The sequence below is a fragment of the Sphaerodactylus townsendi genome, linkage group LG02 (genome assembly GCF_021028975.2).
Source record: "Sphaerodactylus townsendi isolate TG3544 linkage group LG02, MPM_Stown_v2.3, whole genome shotgun sequence".
NCBI classification, from domain to species: Eukaryota; Metazoa; Chordata; class Lepidosauria; order Squamata; family Sphaerodactylidae; genus Sphaerodactylus; species Sphaerodactylus townsendi.
In genome coordinates this window covers 22368593-22384449 of record NC_059426.1, presented here as the reverse complement: position 1 = coordinate 22384449, position 15857 = coordinate 22368593, and the positions used below count along the sequence as shown (strand labels likewise).

Genomic DNA, 15857 nt, shown 5'->3' with positions numbered 1-15857 from the left:
CAGAGTGGCGCTCAAGCGACGCTGTCCCCATCTGCCTCAACTCTGGATTGCGCTGCTAATATTTTACTTCTGTAAAAACACAGTGTTAAAATTGCATTCATTCTAAAATCCTTTTTTTAAAATAAAAAAAAATATCCAAATTTCATTTTGTCTCACAGTATACTAGTTCCACAGTTGAAGCTCCTAGTGCATGATTGTTACTAGGCAAAAGTATATTCCACTGGTATATAAAACCTAAGAAAGGGGATTGTCACATATTAAAGTAGGGCAGAAATGTGAGGAAATTGCAACTGCTTTTAGTGCAAGTCTCCACTGGAATAATTTTATACATCTTTGCTAATATTTGCATTTTGTTCCTATCAATGCCTCCAGTCAAGTTGAGTGTCTCCTGAATGTGCAAATGCAAAACACATTCTTGATAAGAATGTCTAGAATTAACGTATGACTGTGAAAGTTTTTAACCTCCACTTTCAAAGGAACAGCTGGGAGATATAAAACTTACTAAGTAACACAAACAATTAATAATACCAAAACACCATTACAAAAAAACAAAACAAAAGGCCTCCCTCTCCCACACAATAAAAACAACAACAACAAGCCAGACTGTCACAACATACATTAATTTGACTGAATGTTACCTTCAATGGCAGGACTATACTGAGACATGACATTACTGGCCAAAGTTGGTATCGAGACAGCCACAAAGACCATTAGAAGGCAGGCAATTTTATATTCTTCCTCTGGACTAATGTTTTCTGAAAAGAAACATAACATTAGAAAAACCTTTATAACTGCATGAATCCAGAGCAGATTTTTTAAAATTAACTGAAAATACTGATACGCTTAGTTGTCAAGCAGTGGCATAGGAGGTTAAGAGCTCATGTATCTAATCTGTAGGAACCATGTTTGATTCCCAGCTCTGCTGCCTGAGCTGTGGAGGCTTATCTGGGGAATTCAGATTAGCCTGTACACTCCCACACACGCCAGCTGGGTGACCTTGGGCTAGTCACAGCTCTTCTGAGCTCTCTCAGCCCCACCCACCTCACAGGGTGTTTGTTGTGAGGGGGGAGGGGCAAGGAGATTGTAAGCCTCTTTGAGTCTCCTGCAGGAGAGAAAGGGGGGATATAAATCCAAACTCTTCTTCTTCTTCTTCAAGCTCCATGCCATGAATGGAAAAGTATGCAGCAATAAAGACAGATACATACGAAGAGGACACAACCTCTTGTGCAAGCAAAGCATACAGCCCTGAGAAGAACCGCCTTCATGCCAATCATCCACAGAATGTTGGAAGGCTCCACGTTAACTGGATAAGGTTTGGTCCAAGTGAAGTTGGTTGAAATGGCATAGCTCTTCATTCTTAAAAACAACCACCCAAACCACAAGTCCCGTGCACTTTAAAGAAATCAAATGAAAAAGTGCAACTAAATGCATAGAGAAGTGACAGAATGTAGAAGCATTCCTGCCTACAATATCCGCAATTGTACCTGATTTCTGAGAAGAAAGAGCTACAACCAGAGCAGGATCAATCTCACAGGGCAATCCTGCAGCTGATGAGAGCTCATATACATTCATTGCAACCTGAAAAACAGAAAAGGCTACTGAAGAGGGAATACCAATAACATTCCATGCAATTTGACAGAGAAAGCAAACAGTAGAATCTTTTCATTATTTACAGCTGTGTGTGAACATGGAAATTCAAGAGCAGCAAAGATCTTGGTGGCATCTAGTCCTCAGAGAAGGGCTTTAGCAACACTACTCAGACACCATCAGAAGCAATTTTTACCTTCATGTCAGTCTCTCTTGGAATGTGATCCTTGAAGTCTTCAATGGAACTTACAAGGAAAGGAATGTGGTAGGATAAGACCTAAGACAAAGTAACAAGCAACAACAAAAAATCACTACTGCTATCATAGAGGTCCTTGTACACTGTTACTTGGATGGATTTTTTCATTCAATCCACACATTTGATGTGCCAGAATGCATAAAAGCTACAACAAAGGAGCGTAAAAACACAGGCTAATCACAACTGGGTGGTAGACACAAGGAGCAGTGTATAATTCCCCACAAAGGTTTTCAAAGTTATAGCTGAGTGGGTTCGGCTACAGTGATTCTGCCACTAGAAGCCTGCAGGTTAGTCAAGAACAGATCTTGACTTTCATAACTCGATCCTTGCAGCTAAGACAACTTGTTCCCCTACCACATTATTAATTCCATGCGAGCATGGAGTTATGGCAGCATATCTTTGCATCTTGATTAACCCCACCCAGAGGAGAACCTTGGCTACCGCACGATGTAATGTGTCACCATCAGCTCTTTTGGATGGGAGATACAAAAATGTGGAACATTCTAAAAGGGTTTGTTCTTGTGATTTGGTTACTGTTGAAACACTTGACCATTCTTTGTTTGTATGCCCCAAACATGACAAGATACAGATGAAATATATGAACTCAATTTTTTTGCAGTGTTCCCAATGGCAAGAGTGTTATAAAATCCCATACCTCCTGAATAGTTCTGATGCACTTTTTTGTGAGAATGTTGCAAATTTCATTCTTGAGATCAGTAATTTCTAATCGTGTTTTTTCTCACTTGTAATTTTTCTTTATTATGCATATTTGTTTTGTAATTTTTTGTTTTAGTATGCCAACAAAGGCTGTTGTTGTTGATTCTGCCATTAAGTACATTCTTCAGTATCCTTATTTTTGCATCAACAGTGTTTATCATTAACATTTAGAATTTAACAAAGATGATTGTCAATTTTTTAGGGTAATAAAAAGTTTTTGAGAAAGTGTAATGCAAAAGCTGTAACACAAAAGCTGTTATGTTGGTCGGTACATACATCTCTAAGTGCTTCTTGTGCCAATGACCGGAAAGACAAGATGACTCCTATAATGGTCATCCTCTTCAAAACACTGTCAACAGCTGGAAGATGAAAAAAATGGAAGCATCAGAGAACAGGAACTGATCCCTGTATGTCAAAAATGCATACTTTTAGAATGAAGGGCTGCAAAAATAGAATTAGAAAATAACTATAAAAGCAGCGTGTGTGTATCTCTAACAAAGTGCAAATTATGCACACACACACCCTACTTCTAAGTGCAACATAAAGTGACAACTGAAAACACAGCACCATGAAATCAGCTTCATCTCCAGTTGCACTATTGTATCTTATCAACCTAGTTCATTATCAGTTGTGCTTTCCTCCTGGGCGACTTCTATGGAAACAAGAAGCAATTCTGCTGGCCAATCTAATCCAATACCCTTCTGCTAGTTAAAAAAGCACACTGAAACAACAAATGTGTTCACAGACAACAGGAGTTCTAAGAGCAAAGGATAATTTCAGCTCTTGGCCAACTCAACATGTCTCAGCTTCCAAATCATCCCAACTCCTACTGCTAGGCGATCACTATGAAAGGTGGTATAGGTACTATTAAAAAACCCACCTTCTTTGGAAGCATCTATGTAGGCTACATATTACATACCACCCAGAGTTTGTGTAGTGGTTACAATGTTAGACTAGGATCTGGGAAATCCAAGTTCCAATCCCTGCTCTACCATGGAAGCTCACTGAGTGAACTTGGGCCAGTCACACAGTTATAGACTAACCTACTTCACAGGATTGCTGTGGGGATAAAATGGAATAATGATGTAAACTATTCTGGGTCCCCACTGGGGAGAAAGGCAGGCTATGAATCAAACAAGTAAATATTATTTATGCCAGCGTGAAGTATATATTAATAAACTGATACATTAATACAAAAGATAACTATTTATTTGGGCTGCTGAAATTGTTTAAAAAACAAGGTCCGATGTTTTAAATCATCTGCTCAGTTCCATTCAAGAATACAAATACAAAACTGCAGTAGGTCGTGGGTTACTTACAAGACAATCTTTTGAAGAGAGCTGCCATCTGATCTGGTTTATCAAAACTGGTCCTCATTTGCGTTAGCACTTCGACATTTTCAACCACAAGTTTCTAAGATGAGGTAAGATTTCAGGTCAAGCAAAGATCTGAGGGCAGTGCTAAGTGCATTACAATGTGGCAAGCAGGAAGCAAAGCTCATGAAATCCAGATGTTTCCATTATCTGACCAGAAGAACTATGTGCTTGTACTTCGGTAAGGTCTAACTGCATACCAATCAGAAAGCCTCACCTTACAATAATAAAGGTTTTCAGTGTTTTGCACACCACTTACTGATGAAATAGTCCAATTAATGCTGAAGAGGACTACTTTAGAAAGAGCAGATTGAATATGGTAGCTTGAACATTCTTTACATAATTGGCAGCAAAAACTGCATGGGAGAGCTGAAGCAGTTCGTACCACATGAAGTAATTTGTTGACCACTGACACAATCCCTCCTTCTCCAATACTGAAGCTTCACCCAATGTAAACATATGTGTTTATTTATTCATCTGTTTTTTATAGACTGCTTTGACTATACAACTCAATATTCTAATGGAGGGGGGCATGAACCTCTGGGTTGGTTTTAGATCTTGTCCATATAATCTTGAATTCATGCTTTAACACCAGCCCTGCTTATTGAAAGCAATGCCCACAAAAGAACAAAGAAAGTTACCTTTAGCTCAGCAACTTGCGAAGAAATGTGCCACATAAGGCTTTCGCTTAAGAACTTCATACCATATGGACCAAGGAGTTCCGACAGCGCCCTCATTTCTGAGGAAAAGATTAATTGCACTCATTCTGATATATTTTACCTTAGGTTTAAGATGCACAATTGAATAATTGAATCGAATCTGATTATTCAGTTCTACCAAAGCCACATGTTTCTACCCACATATTTAAGCTTCCAATCTGTACTATCTAAAAGGTTCAAGAAAGATAGCTTAATACTTGTACTGTAAATAGATATTTGTATCAGACACAGATAATCTGGAGTATTAAAAATGCCCTGAACTAGTTTAGATCCAACTCCCAAAAGGCCGCATACTTGCCTACCATTAATAACTGCCCCTTCACCCAACACCAAATGGCCATAATTTCAACATGCTAAAAGAGAACATGCATACATCCCCCCTGCTCTGGTCTGCCATCTTTATGTTCCTTAGAAGAGAAAGGAGCTTGCATAATTCGTCATCAGAAGTGCATTCGGTGAACACAACGGAAAAGCGGAAGGTAACGAGAATTTATGCCCAGCTACCAAGCCCAAAATATAGGAGTTCTGGGCAACTATGAAAAGGTAGGCCAAACAAAATGCTAAAAGATGTTCAGAATACAGAGACAGAGTAGTTCATACAAAAAGCTAGGGACTTTCCATTATAATATCTACAGTTCTCCTGTGCAAAAGCTACTTTAAAGAGGAAAGAATCTTGAAGCAGAAGAAGCCATTAAGTTGTATTATTGTCAAAGGAAAATTTACCTGATATGTCTGAATATTCTTCTGCATTGAATGTCAACTCATTTTCAGTAGGCAAGTTCACAAATGCCTTCATTGCTGGAAAATAGGCTATGTGACCGTTACTGACTTGCCTTAGCAAGGTTTCCAGATACCTGAACAAAACCAAAATCATTTTCGTGATGGACGAAAGCATTTCTTAGTACTAAGCTTCAATCATAGCAATTTTGATAAGAAAGTGCATTGCCACTGAATTTACAGGCAACTCACATGAACATAACTAACTTAAACATTACACAAATTCTGCAGCAATTCCCTAAAAAGCCACCAATTTCAATTTAAAACAATCCATAGGGATTTTTTTGTTGTAGTAAATATTACAATTGAGGAAATCCAATGCTGAAGTGGTATGCAACTGAGTTCTTCTAACTAGAACTAATTTCAAGTTACATGAAAGAAGGAAGCATAGTTCATTCCACAGACCATGATCTATCACTCTTTGTTCTATTTCAAAGAGTAGATAATTTCAGATAATTTCATGTGAAAGCATGCATCTCCCACCACCAAAAAAAAAGGGGGGGGGGAGATACAGACTGAAAAGGCAGTTTGAATTCTTACCAATTTGTGTACAGGCTGGTAATTGTCGGCTCCCCGTGACTATCTAAATGCTGAGTTTGCTGAAGAAGAACGTTATTAAACACTCTTGTGATGTCAATCTGTACATAATTTTCTATCGACTGGAGCACTGTCATGTAAGCTCTGACGCTTGTTAACAACTCGGAGGGTTTTGCAATCTCTTGTGTTGCTTGATTATACATAGTCATCCCGACAATTGACCTTTGAAAGGCAAGGAAGTAAGTTATTGGCACTCAGGAATGTGAAAAAATCATTTTCTATTTACTGGCTGATAGTCATGTAAAGGAGATGAGAGAAAAGATGATCCATGTAGATGAAGAGGAAAGCGTGGGCTTTAAGCACACAGATCTCAGGGTTTTAAGCACACAGTTCTCATAGCAGAATTCTACTTTGAAGGCTGTAAAAAATTGAACCATCTGGTGTAACTAATTATTTTTCCCCCACTGCAGAAAATGTTCAGAGAGAAAGTTGGCCAGTCTGATACCAGACCTATTGTTGTTCACTATTTCATTCAAGTGCAAAAGAAAAACTTACCATTAAAATGCATTTGAATTAAACCACAGTCAATTCAGCTCCAACTATTAATGCAAGGCATTTTAAAAACAAGGGTGGTCTGAATTCTTGCCGTACATATTTTCCTTCTGTTCCCTGAATGCATCTACAGCTTGTTGTGAAATATGCAAACAGAAGAATGACAATGTATTGTCAAAGGCTTTCACAGCTGGAATCACTGGGGTGCTGTGTGGTTTCCGGGAAGAAGGACAGAGCATTCTAGTAGTATTTCTCTCCTGACGTTTCGCCTGCATCTGGAGTAAGATGCAGGCGAAACGTCAGGAGATAATGCTGCTAGAACACGGCCATACAGCCTGGAAACCACACAGCACCCCAGAAGAATGACAGTTTTGGAGAGTGCTTTAAGACATAAAGCAGAACTGGATGGGAGGAAGACAGCTGTCCCAAGGCCACCTACAAGGTATACAGACAAACAATAAACTATATCTTCTTGCAGTGTCTGGCCACATGGCAAAAGTCCACAAAGCCAGCTTATAATACAACATGCGGCTTCTGATGTTATCTAAGTGGGAAAGAACGTTGATGTAATGGCTCCAACATAAAAAAAATGGACTGTTATGAGCTTGGCAAGAGAATTCCCTGAACATGAACAATTACACTTATATTGAAATGACACTTAATCCTCAGGTGAGTGTAGAAGTTTACAGGAAAATTTGGAATCTGAACTCTGTGACGGCTCAGGGGCTAAACCCAAACTATCTGTACAGATTTTCAAAAGATTTCAAAACAAGCTTTTGCTTCTCAATTCCAGTATGCAACAGCCCCAACCAAAGGGAAGGGGGGGGGGGGGTGAATCCGCCATTCAGAGAGGCCATGCTGGCGTATTTGCCTTCTCTGGGACACTTACCCTGGTGGAAGGGTGAAACCACTGCCTCCCTGCCCAAGTGGTTGGATGTGGCACAGGACACTGCAGCAGCATCCCTGCGCCTACACTGCTGGCGTAGTAGGGGTGGGGCATATGTTGCTGGCATAAGTGTGGTGCAGCCCACTGAAGTTTCTCAGAGGCACGGAGACTTTTTGCCTTCCCCATGCTGCTAGGAAGCCTCTTTGGGGGCAGTAGCCGGGTGCAGCCACAGCACAGTGGCTGGGTGCCTGGCTCATGAATGGGGCTGCAAGTGTAGCAAGACATCATGTGTTGTTGGAAGTGAGCCAGAAGGTAGGGGGAACACGAAAGGTAGGTTTCTTGAGAAAAATCAGAAGGGGACAAATTTCCAGAAAATTATCTAGTGCCTTACGTAGATATGCCACGTTTATTTTGACTTATGTTTAGCAAACATATTTGAGAAGCATATCGTGTTACTTTTATACCCCTGCAGCGCTTGGAAATGAAAATATGGGGGAAAAACAAATCATCGAGTATTGTCGAAGGCTTTCACAGCCGGAATCACTGGGGTGCTGTGTGGTTTCCGGGCTGTATTGCCGTGTCCACTTGCTTTCCATTCCTACTATCAGATCCTCTGAAGATGCCAGCCACAGATGCTGGCGAAACGTCAGGAGAGAATGCTGCTAGAACACGGCCATACAGCCCGGAAACCACACAGCACCCCAAATCATCGAGTGTTGTTTAAATGTGATATTCGAGCAAATGTGGGCATTATTTGATTGAAATAATACTTGTAAATTTCAAGGCAACTTGAGGTGCCAACTGTACCACATTAGTGCCTGCTATACCACCTTTTAGAGTACTACATACATCACACACACACACACACATATACTTGAGATGTAAGACACTGTCAAGACCCAGGTAATATGAGAAATCATTCTCAACTTGTTAAACGGAGCTAATACATGTTAACTAACTACAAACATTTGATTTATAATCCAAACAACTCAATTTCTGTTGTTTTATGATCTTACCTGATTAACCATCTCTTTACAGAACACCTTAATGAACATTTCATAAAAAGAGTGGCACATGTCTTGGTTAAGTAAGGATTTACATGCGCAATCAGTCTTACTTGGTGAAGCGAATTTCCAGGTGAGACGTTAAGTATTCCCTTGGGGTGAAAGTGTGCTCCCATACGATCATGTTCGGAACGTAATTGATTGAGAAGCAAAGCTCGGAAAGTGCAGTGTGCAGTTTGTCCAGACTTCACAAAACAAAAGCAAAAAACAAAACCAAGTTTTAAAAAATTACAAAAATGTTATAGACCCATCTCACTTCATCCCCCCACCACCCAATCCTTGCCATCAAATTACAAACAACTTACAGTGACTACAACAAGGGTTTTTCCAAAGCAAGTGAGAAAGCAGAGGCAGTTTGCCATTGCCTTCCTCTGCAAAGTCTTCCGTGGTGGTCTCCCATCCAAGTACTAACTCTGCTTTGCTTCAGGGATCTGATGAGACTGGACTATAATATGCAGCCTTCTCTCCCTCCCCCAATTTTTGAGTATTTAAAAAAGATTTTTAAATATATGCTTGTAGGACTTTTGCTTCAATGAACAACCACAAATAAGGCATGCTGAATAGGTACAGGGAATTAATCGCCAGGATTTGGGCTGGTTATCCAGAACAGAAGTTTAGTGTATACTTTCCCATATAAAAGAGAAGAGTTTGGATTTATATCCCACTTTCCAATCCTGTAAGGAGACTCCAGGTGGTCAATAAGCTCCTTTCCCTTCCTCTCCCCACAACAGACACCTTGTGAGGTAGGTGGGGCTGAGAGAGTTCCAAAGAACTGTGACTAACCCAAGGTCACCCAGCAGGAATGTAGGAGAGCGGAAACACATCTGGTTCACCAGATAAGCCTCTCCCCCACTCAGGTGGAGGAGTTGGGAATCAAACCCAGTTCTTTAGATTAGAATCCACGTGCTCTTAACCACTACACCACGCTGGGTCTCCTAGGGGAATGGGTGGGGTATAAAGCCATTCCTAGGTGAATGGGAAGGTATAATTTTTAATAAATAAATAAATAAATACATAATATGTATTCACCCTCATGTAGTATTCACCCTCATAAGCACCTATACACAAATATTTCTAAAAATAATTACACTAGACACTCAAGAAGTTAGAATAGCTGTTCACCATAGCCCTATATGCATGACCCCTCCAATGCTCTGACTAAACACACTGGGAATGAGAATAGCCCCGAGCATGCTAGCCCTTTGTGGCCACCAGCTTGTGAGAGTGGCACCTCCATGTGAAGGATGTGTCTATGCATATGCTCCTCCCCACAATCAGGGACAATGGTTTCTGAATGTTGCTGATCATGGGAAGGGAACATATGTGCAGATGATTCCTCCACACGAAGGAACTGTGCTTGCGTCAACAATCGGATGGGGACAGCGGGCAGGGTCACCATGCTCACACACACTCTGCCTTTCCGCTCCATTCAGTCTACACACAAAGGGCCCTGTGTGTACAGGGCTTGCATGTTAACAATGTAAGTGAAATTGAGAAGATCTTTACAAAAATGTGAGAAATTAGGACATGCACAGGAAAGGATTAATAATAAGAAAGGGAACTTACTTGGTTACCACCAGCCTGTTTTTTCTCATGCTTTCTACTCCTGGTTTTTCCCTTTCTGGTTCTCCTTTCTTACCCGTCTGTTTTTTGGACTTTTTGTTGACTGCTTGGCTGATGGTTTTGGCACAATGCTTTGGCAGCAACTTGGGAGAGGAAAAAAGAAGCAGTCAGTTGCCAAACACTTATGGTTCATTTAAAGTCATCACCATTGTGTAAATCATGTTTTGTGAAGAAACCCTGCTTTTTGATTGTGAAGAATTTAGAGCCCCCCCCCCTTTTCAATATTTTATGTGGCTGTATCCTGTATTATTAACAATGCTGACCTACTGACAGCAAAGCTCTAAAAGGTATCTGAGAACAGTTACTGACTAGTCTAGTTAAAAGTGAAGCACAGGAGATGTTTTATGAAAGAACTGGCTAACAAAACTTTAGTAGAATTACAGGGAAAACGGCATGAAGTAACAAGTTCTACATTCATAAAGAGATGGATGCTAAATTCTCTCACCTGGTCGCTTAGAGTACACTGCTCTGTGCAAATATCTGTAATAAGGTTTCGAGCTTGCTTAGCCATTTCATCCAAGAACATGTTACACAGGGAAAGGCTGCGGTCTCCAATGTGGTGTCTCTATCAAGGTAAATAAATGAGCTGTTTTCTAAACTACTGTCACTGTCCTTAAAATTTTACCATTAATTACAACTAAGAGTGCAACACTGCAGGAAATTCACAACTACCTCTTCACCACACCCCCAGTGACCCTTGCTCCACAGCCAGAAGTTGGCAAAAAAAAAAAACCCCACCACCCCTCCAGGATCTCATCTGGAATTACTGCCTGACCCCAAGGTGGCATTCCTGTGCAAGCATTGCACTAAGACACAAAATTACCTCTTCCGGGCACAACTCATGAGTGCAGCTCATGAAGTGGGTGCAAAGCAGCGGGAATGCAATTGAGTATCTGGACTGAGAGGGCAGTTCCAAACATTGCTGAAACATCTTCTCAAAAGCACGGCTATAAAAACTGATCAGAAACAAAAAGGTATGTCTTCACTCCCACAGAACAAACAATCACAAATTAATACATATTCATATGGCAACAAAGCACATCAGAAATTTAAAATGCCGGAAATTTTATCTACTTAGTTTCCATGACCCTGGGTGCAACTAGAAGCAAGTTCTGAAGAAAAGACTAAAATTTTCCAAGACATACGCAGTAGCCCAATCTATGCATTTCTAAGCAGATAACCACGACATAAGTCGGTTTTAGGTAACCAGCTCAACGTTGACTCAAGTCTTTCACTCTTCAAAGGCTGATAAAATGAGTACCCAGCTTGCTAGGAGTAAAGTGAAGACAACTGGGGAAGGAAATGGCACCACCCACCCCCCCACCCCCCGCCTTAAACAAAGTCTGCTTAGTAAACATCAGAATGTGACATCAACCCATGGGTAAGTAATGGCCCGTTGTTGAACAGGGGGACTACCTTTACCTAGCTCAGGGGTAGGGAACCTGCGGCTCTCCAGATGTTCAGGAACTACAATTCCCATCAGCCCCTACCAGCATGGCCAATTGGCCATGCTGACAGAGGCTGATGGGAATTGTAGTTCCTGAACATCTGGAGAGCCGCAGGTTCCCTACCCCTGACCTAGCTCAAATAACAAGATATGTCCCATAGGGACAATACAAGCTCTTACTACCATTCCCAATTGCCTATGGGACTCTAGTGGGTTTTCATTTATTTACTATATTATGTAAAATATCTCCTCCCCAGCAAAAATCCCATAAGGATCAATTTCACCCCCTAGCACAGTATGCTTCAAAAATTTATTACTAGTAGCAATTTTAATAGCATTTTAAACAAGCACTGCATTTTCAGCTTTGAAGCTTGCTTTCTAAAAATCCTGAAGACAAGTCACACTTCTCTCTACAGAAGACAACCAAGATCTGACTTGTCCAGTTCAAGCACATGGTACAATGTACAAAAAAAAAGTTTTTTTGTTGGTAACAAATCACAAACATGAAAAAAGTTGAAGGATCAAATTAAACTACATACCAGAATATTGAAAGGTCAGATGTTTCCACCAACATTTCTACCAAGGAATCTACCATTTTTGTGTGGAAAATGATTGTGTTCATCATTTTTCCAAGTTCTCTGTGGTCTGCAATACCCAACGAAGCCTTGGACACGCTAGTGTAGGCCTATAAAATATAATGGGAATATAAAAAAGTAATAATTCATTATATTGAGCATGTCAGAATTCCTATGTGAAAATCAGCATATTAATTAACATTTGTATTCTAACATTGGCTTTAAAAAAGGTTCATTACCAAAGAGCGAAATACATATTGTCATTCCACAAATTATGTAAAACAGAACTGTTCAGGAGGGCATTTTTATAAAGGCAATAAGGTTATGTCAATATAGGATGATTCAGGAAGGTGCTTTTATAAAGGGCAAGGGACTGAGATGTCTCAATTCTCATCTGAAAATAGGTTTATTAAAATACCATTTGCACTCTCGCGTTAGCATTAAAAAAGGCTGAATATGAAAGAATAAGCAACATATTGTAATTCCACACGCTATGTAAAACAGAATTGTTCAGGGGGTCATTTTTATTACCTTTATAAAAATGTCCTGCTTTATTAAACTTATATGAATGCAAATTGTTCAGGAAACCAGTTTTTATGACGGGAACAAGTCTGGGGGCGATACTATTATGCACAGTATGCATTACTAGTTGCCTGTTGCTGTATGCATTATCTGTTGCTGTATTATATTACTCTTGCTGCAGTGTTTTCTATTTTCTCCATTGTCTATTCTGCAACACATCATGTCTAATACTTTATGCTTTGTTTCAGATTTTTGTAATCCTCGACATCTTATTAGATGCCTCATCTTATTTGTTGTAACATTTTGCACTGTGTAATCCTCCTTCAGTCCCACTGAGAAAGGTGGACTATAAATAATGCTGTCTGTTAAAATGGCATGGCGTGCATCATTTCTATAAAATCATGGCTTCTAAATTTCCACATTCTACCCTAAAGAATTCCAGGACGTGTGTAGCTTACACTTGAAACAATACATTCTAAAAACATAGGCCGTTTCCGCACGGCGGCGGAAACGGCTGGGTCGGCGCTTCTCGCGCTGACCCGAAGATGCTGGGACCGTCCACACGGACGGTCCGGGGAAGAGGCGGGCAGTCACAGCCAGTGGAGCGCCGGCGCACGCAAGATTTGGCTTTTACCCTTGCCTCCAGCGTAATGCCGAGGCCTGGGGACACGCCCCCCTCTGGCCTCTGCGCTGCTTCGCTCGAGCGGCGCAAGGCAGGAGGGCGTGTCCTCAGGCTCCCAGCGACGCGCCGGAGGCCCAGGGACAAGGTGAGTGCTCGGTCGGGGAGGTGCCAGTGAAGCCGCTGCCGTTTGCTCGGCAGCGGCTTCACGGCGGCGTATTCCAAAAAGAACGCTTCTTAGCGTTCTCGGAATACGCCGGCTGCGGGCCAGCCGGGCGGCGCGGCTGCGCTGCAGCTGCGCCGCCCGTGCGAATGGTAGCCTGGAGACGGCTTTTTTACTGTCTCCAGGCCGTCATTTTCCGCCCGTGCGGAAACGGCCATATACATTAACACAAGAAGTTATCTAAACACTGTGGCAACCACCCCCCACCCCCCAGTCAAGGCCGTGGTCTTTGCTATAGTGGAGGACCCAAAAGGCTTCAGATTGGAGAGGGGAAGAAATTGCATGATTTGTTCCTCTGCCTTTCCACATCTTCCAAGCTACCTAAGCGAAGATAATTCAGCCTACCTGGCCTGCCACCCTTCCAACCACCTCCCGTGGCTTGATCTTCTCTCTTCCCTTTACCGCTTCACCCAACCAGAAGCTGGGTGGAGCTGAAGCTGCCTCCTCAGTTGCCCCTTTTCCCAGACATGCCATGAGGGTTTTGCTGGCTCCATTAGCTACCAAACTCTGTAACTGAACATAGAGTAGCAGCCCAGCCCTGCCTGTTCCGGCATGTCCTGACCCGCCTGCTGCAGTTGCCAGCTGTGTATGGCTTGTCCAAGCTAAGGTAAGTTGACCCTACAAGTCCAGGACGGGGCACGGCACTAAACAATGTTAAGAAAGAATTTGCAATATCTACCTATAATAAAGAGTACAATGACAAACTGTTAAAATGCTCTCTGAAGGAGGTTCCTCGCAGTTGTTTAAATATTTTCACAGCAGCATCCTACTGGGATTAAAGCACTATCAGGACATAGCAAGTCCGTGCTATTTTACTACAATCACAGCTGTTAGTTGAAAATCAGGATGCTGAAAAATTCAAGTTAGGTCTGTAGCCAAAGATATCTTGAGTCCCACTGGAATAACAAGAAAAGACCCTAAACTCAGCATAAAAAGGGAGAGTGTTTTTCCAACCATGTCTCGCTGTACAAGTCCTTTGAACAACTGAGGAAAACCAGGCCATTAACGCTATCTCAAAAGCAGTTTCCAAGAAAAATGACAGGTTTTGTGTCTAGCTATGTGACCTTTCTACAAAAGGGCTCTTTCAGTGTGCATAAAATAATGTTGAGGAAGAGGGCATAACCTTCTCAACTCTGTGTTGGCTGCACACCTCTGTCATTACAGACTTCTTATTTTATGCTTATCTCTCTACTTGCACTTCCCAAGGCAGTACATTATCCTGTTGCTCCTGTTTTAAACAACAGTAACACACAAATGACTGGTGCACCTTCCCCTCTGAAAAATCTGTAATTCAGATTACTTTTACTTAATATTTTGGGACCTCTCTGCGCCATTTCTACCTTTTCAGGGGAAACTATTATTATTTTAAGTTCGGCTTGAGAACAAAGCGTATTTCATTTTTTCCTTCTTTTTTATTTCTTCACCCTAGCAGTTTACACATCTGTTTACAGCCTTCTCTCCATGTCAGCCTATACAAAAATTTTTCCCTTGCAACATACTTTTAATCTGTACCTTCTTTTACTAGAATTGTTTCCTTCAGGTACCCAGGCCTATCTGCCATTTTTAAAAAGCTTTTTGATAAGTTCATTTCAAATTACATCTGGATCTAGCTTTAGTCAAAGAGGTTCAAATCCAAAAAAATATGCAGCACATGAAGCTTCAATTGAATGAGGTTAGCTTAAAATTAAATGGCAATCATAATGCAGAACACTTTGGTTGGAGCATAAAGGATTTATCTGCAATACCTACTTATACTACAAAATGCTCCAAATTTTTTGGTTTATCATCAGTGCCTGTAAAGTGTGTGTGTGAGTATGTGAATGCTGTGTAAAATTCAGGTTTCTAGAATGGATACTGAGCAAAACCCCAAACTACATTATGAACATCTTGAAGACAGAGTGTTTTCTATGTATGAAAGAACCATGTTATGTTAACGTAAAATGTTACTTTGGCTACTGATCGTACACTCTTCTTTGAAAAACCACTGCAAGACTAACAGATTCCCCTGAGGAAATCTCTTGGGTGTAATAAAATAAATTTTTACCTATTTTATACCAAGTATTAGCCTTATTTTTAAATCACCTTTGAATAGATGCAGCCTTTTTATTTCTTCTTGCTAATAATGTTATGTTACACATTATAAACAACACAATTTTGCAAGCTTCCTACTGGAACCCAAGAGGCTGATCCTATGCAGAATTACTTTTGTCTTATCTCATGTAAGTGATGTGCTTCTATGTTTTGCCCTTAAACTCCCTAAGCTCGACAATATACTTATCACATCAGGAATATTTATAAGCAGTGGTGGGATTCAAATAATTTAACAACTGGTTGTTTACAAGCACTATTTTAACAACTGGTTCTGCCGAAGTGGTGCAAA

General features: G+C 40.9%; 1 protein-coding gene across 7 annotated transcripts in view; it reads right to left on the bottom strand.

Annotated features, from left to right (window-relative positions):
• The window catches only part of NCKAP1 (NCK associated protein 1), a 73594-nt gene that overhangs the window by 4955 nt on the left and 52782 nt on the right, over positions 1–15857 (bottom strand). For all 7 annotated transcript variants that reach the window (XM_048485945.1, XM_048485947.1, XM_048485946.1 and 4 more), the window contains 13 exons: positions 12078–12223; positions 10915–11047; positions 10537–10656; positions 10035–10174; positions 8522–8653; positions 5970–6188; positions 5376–5506; positions 4575–4672; positions 3880–3973; positions 2837–2919; positions 1784–1864; positions 1485–1578; positions 639–755 (listed from right to left, as the gene is read on the bottom strand). In XM_048485945.1, the coding sequence (XP_048341902.1) occupies positions 639–755; positions 1485–1578; positions 1784–1864; positions 2837–2919; positions 3880–3973; positions 4575–4672; positions 5376–5506; positions 5970–6188; positions 8522–8653; positions 10035–10174; positions 10537–10656; positions 10915–11047; positions 12078–12223 (1588 nt within the window). The remainder of the gene's footprint in view (positions 1–638; positions 756–1484; positions 1579–1783; positions 1865–2836; positions 2920–3879; positions 3974–4574; positions 4673–5375; positions 5507–5969; positions 6189–8521; positions 8654–10034; positions 10175–10536; positions 10657–10914; positions 11048–12077; positions 12224–15857) is intronic.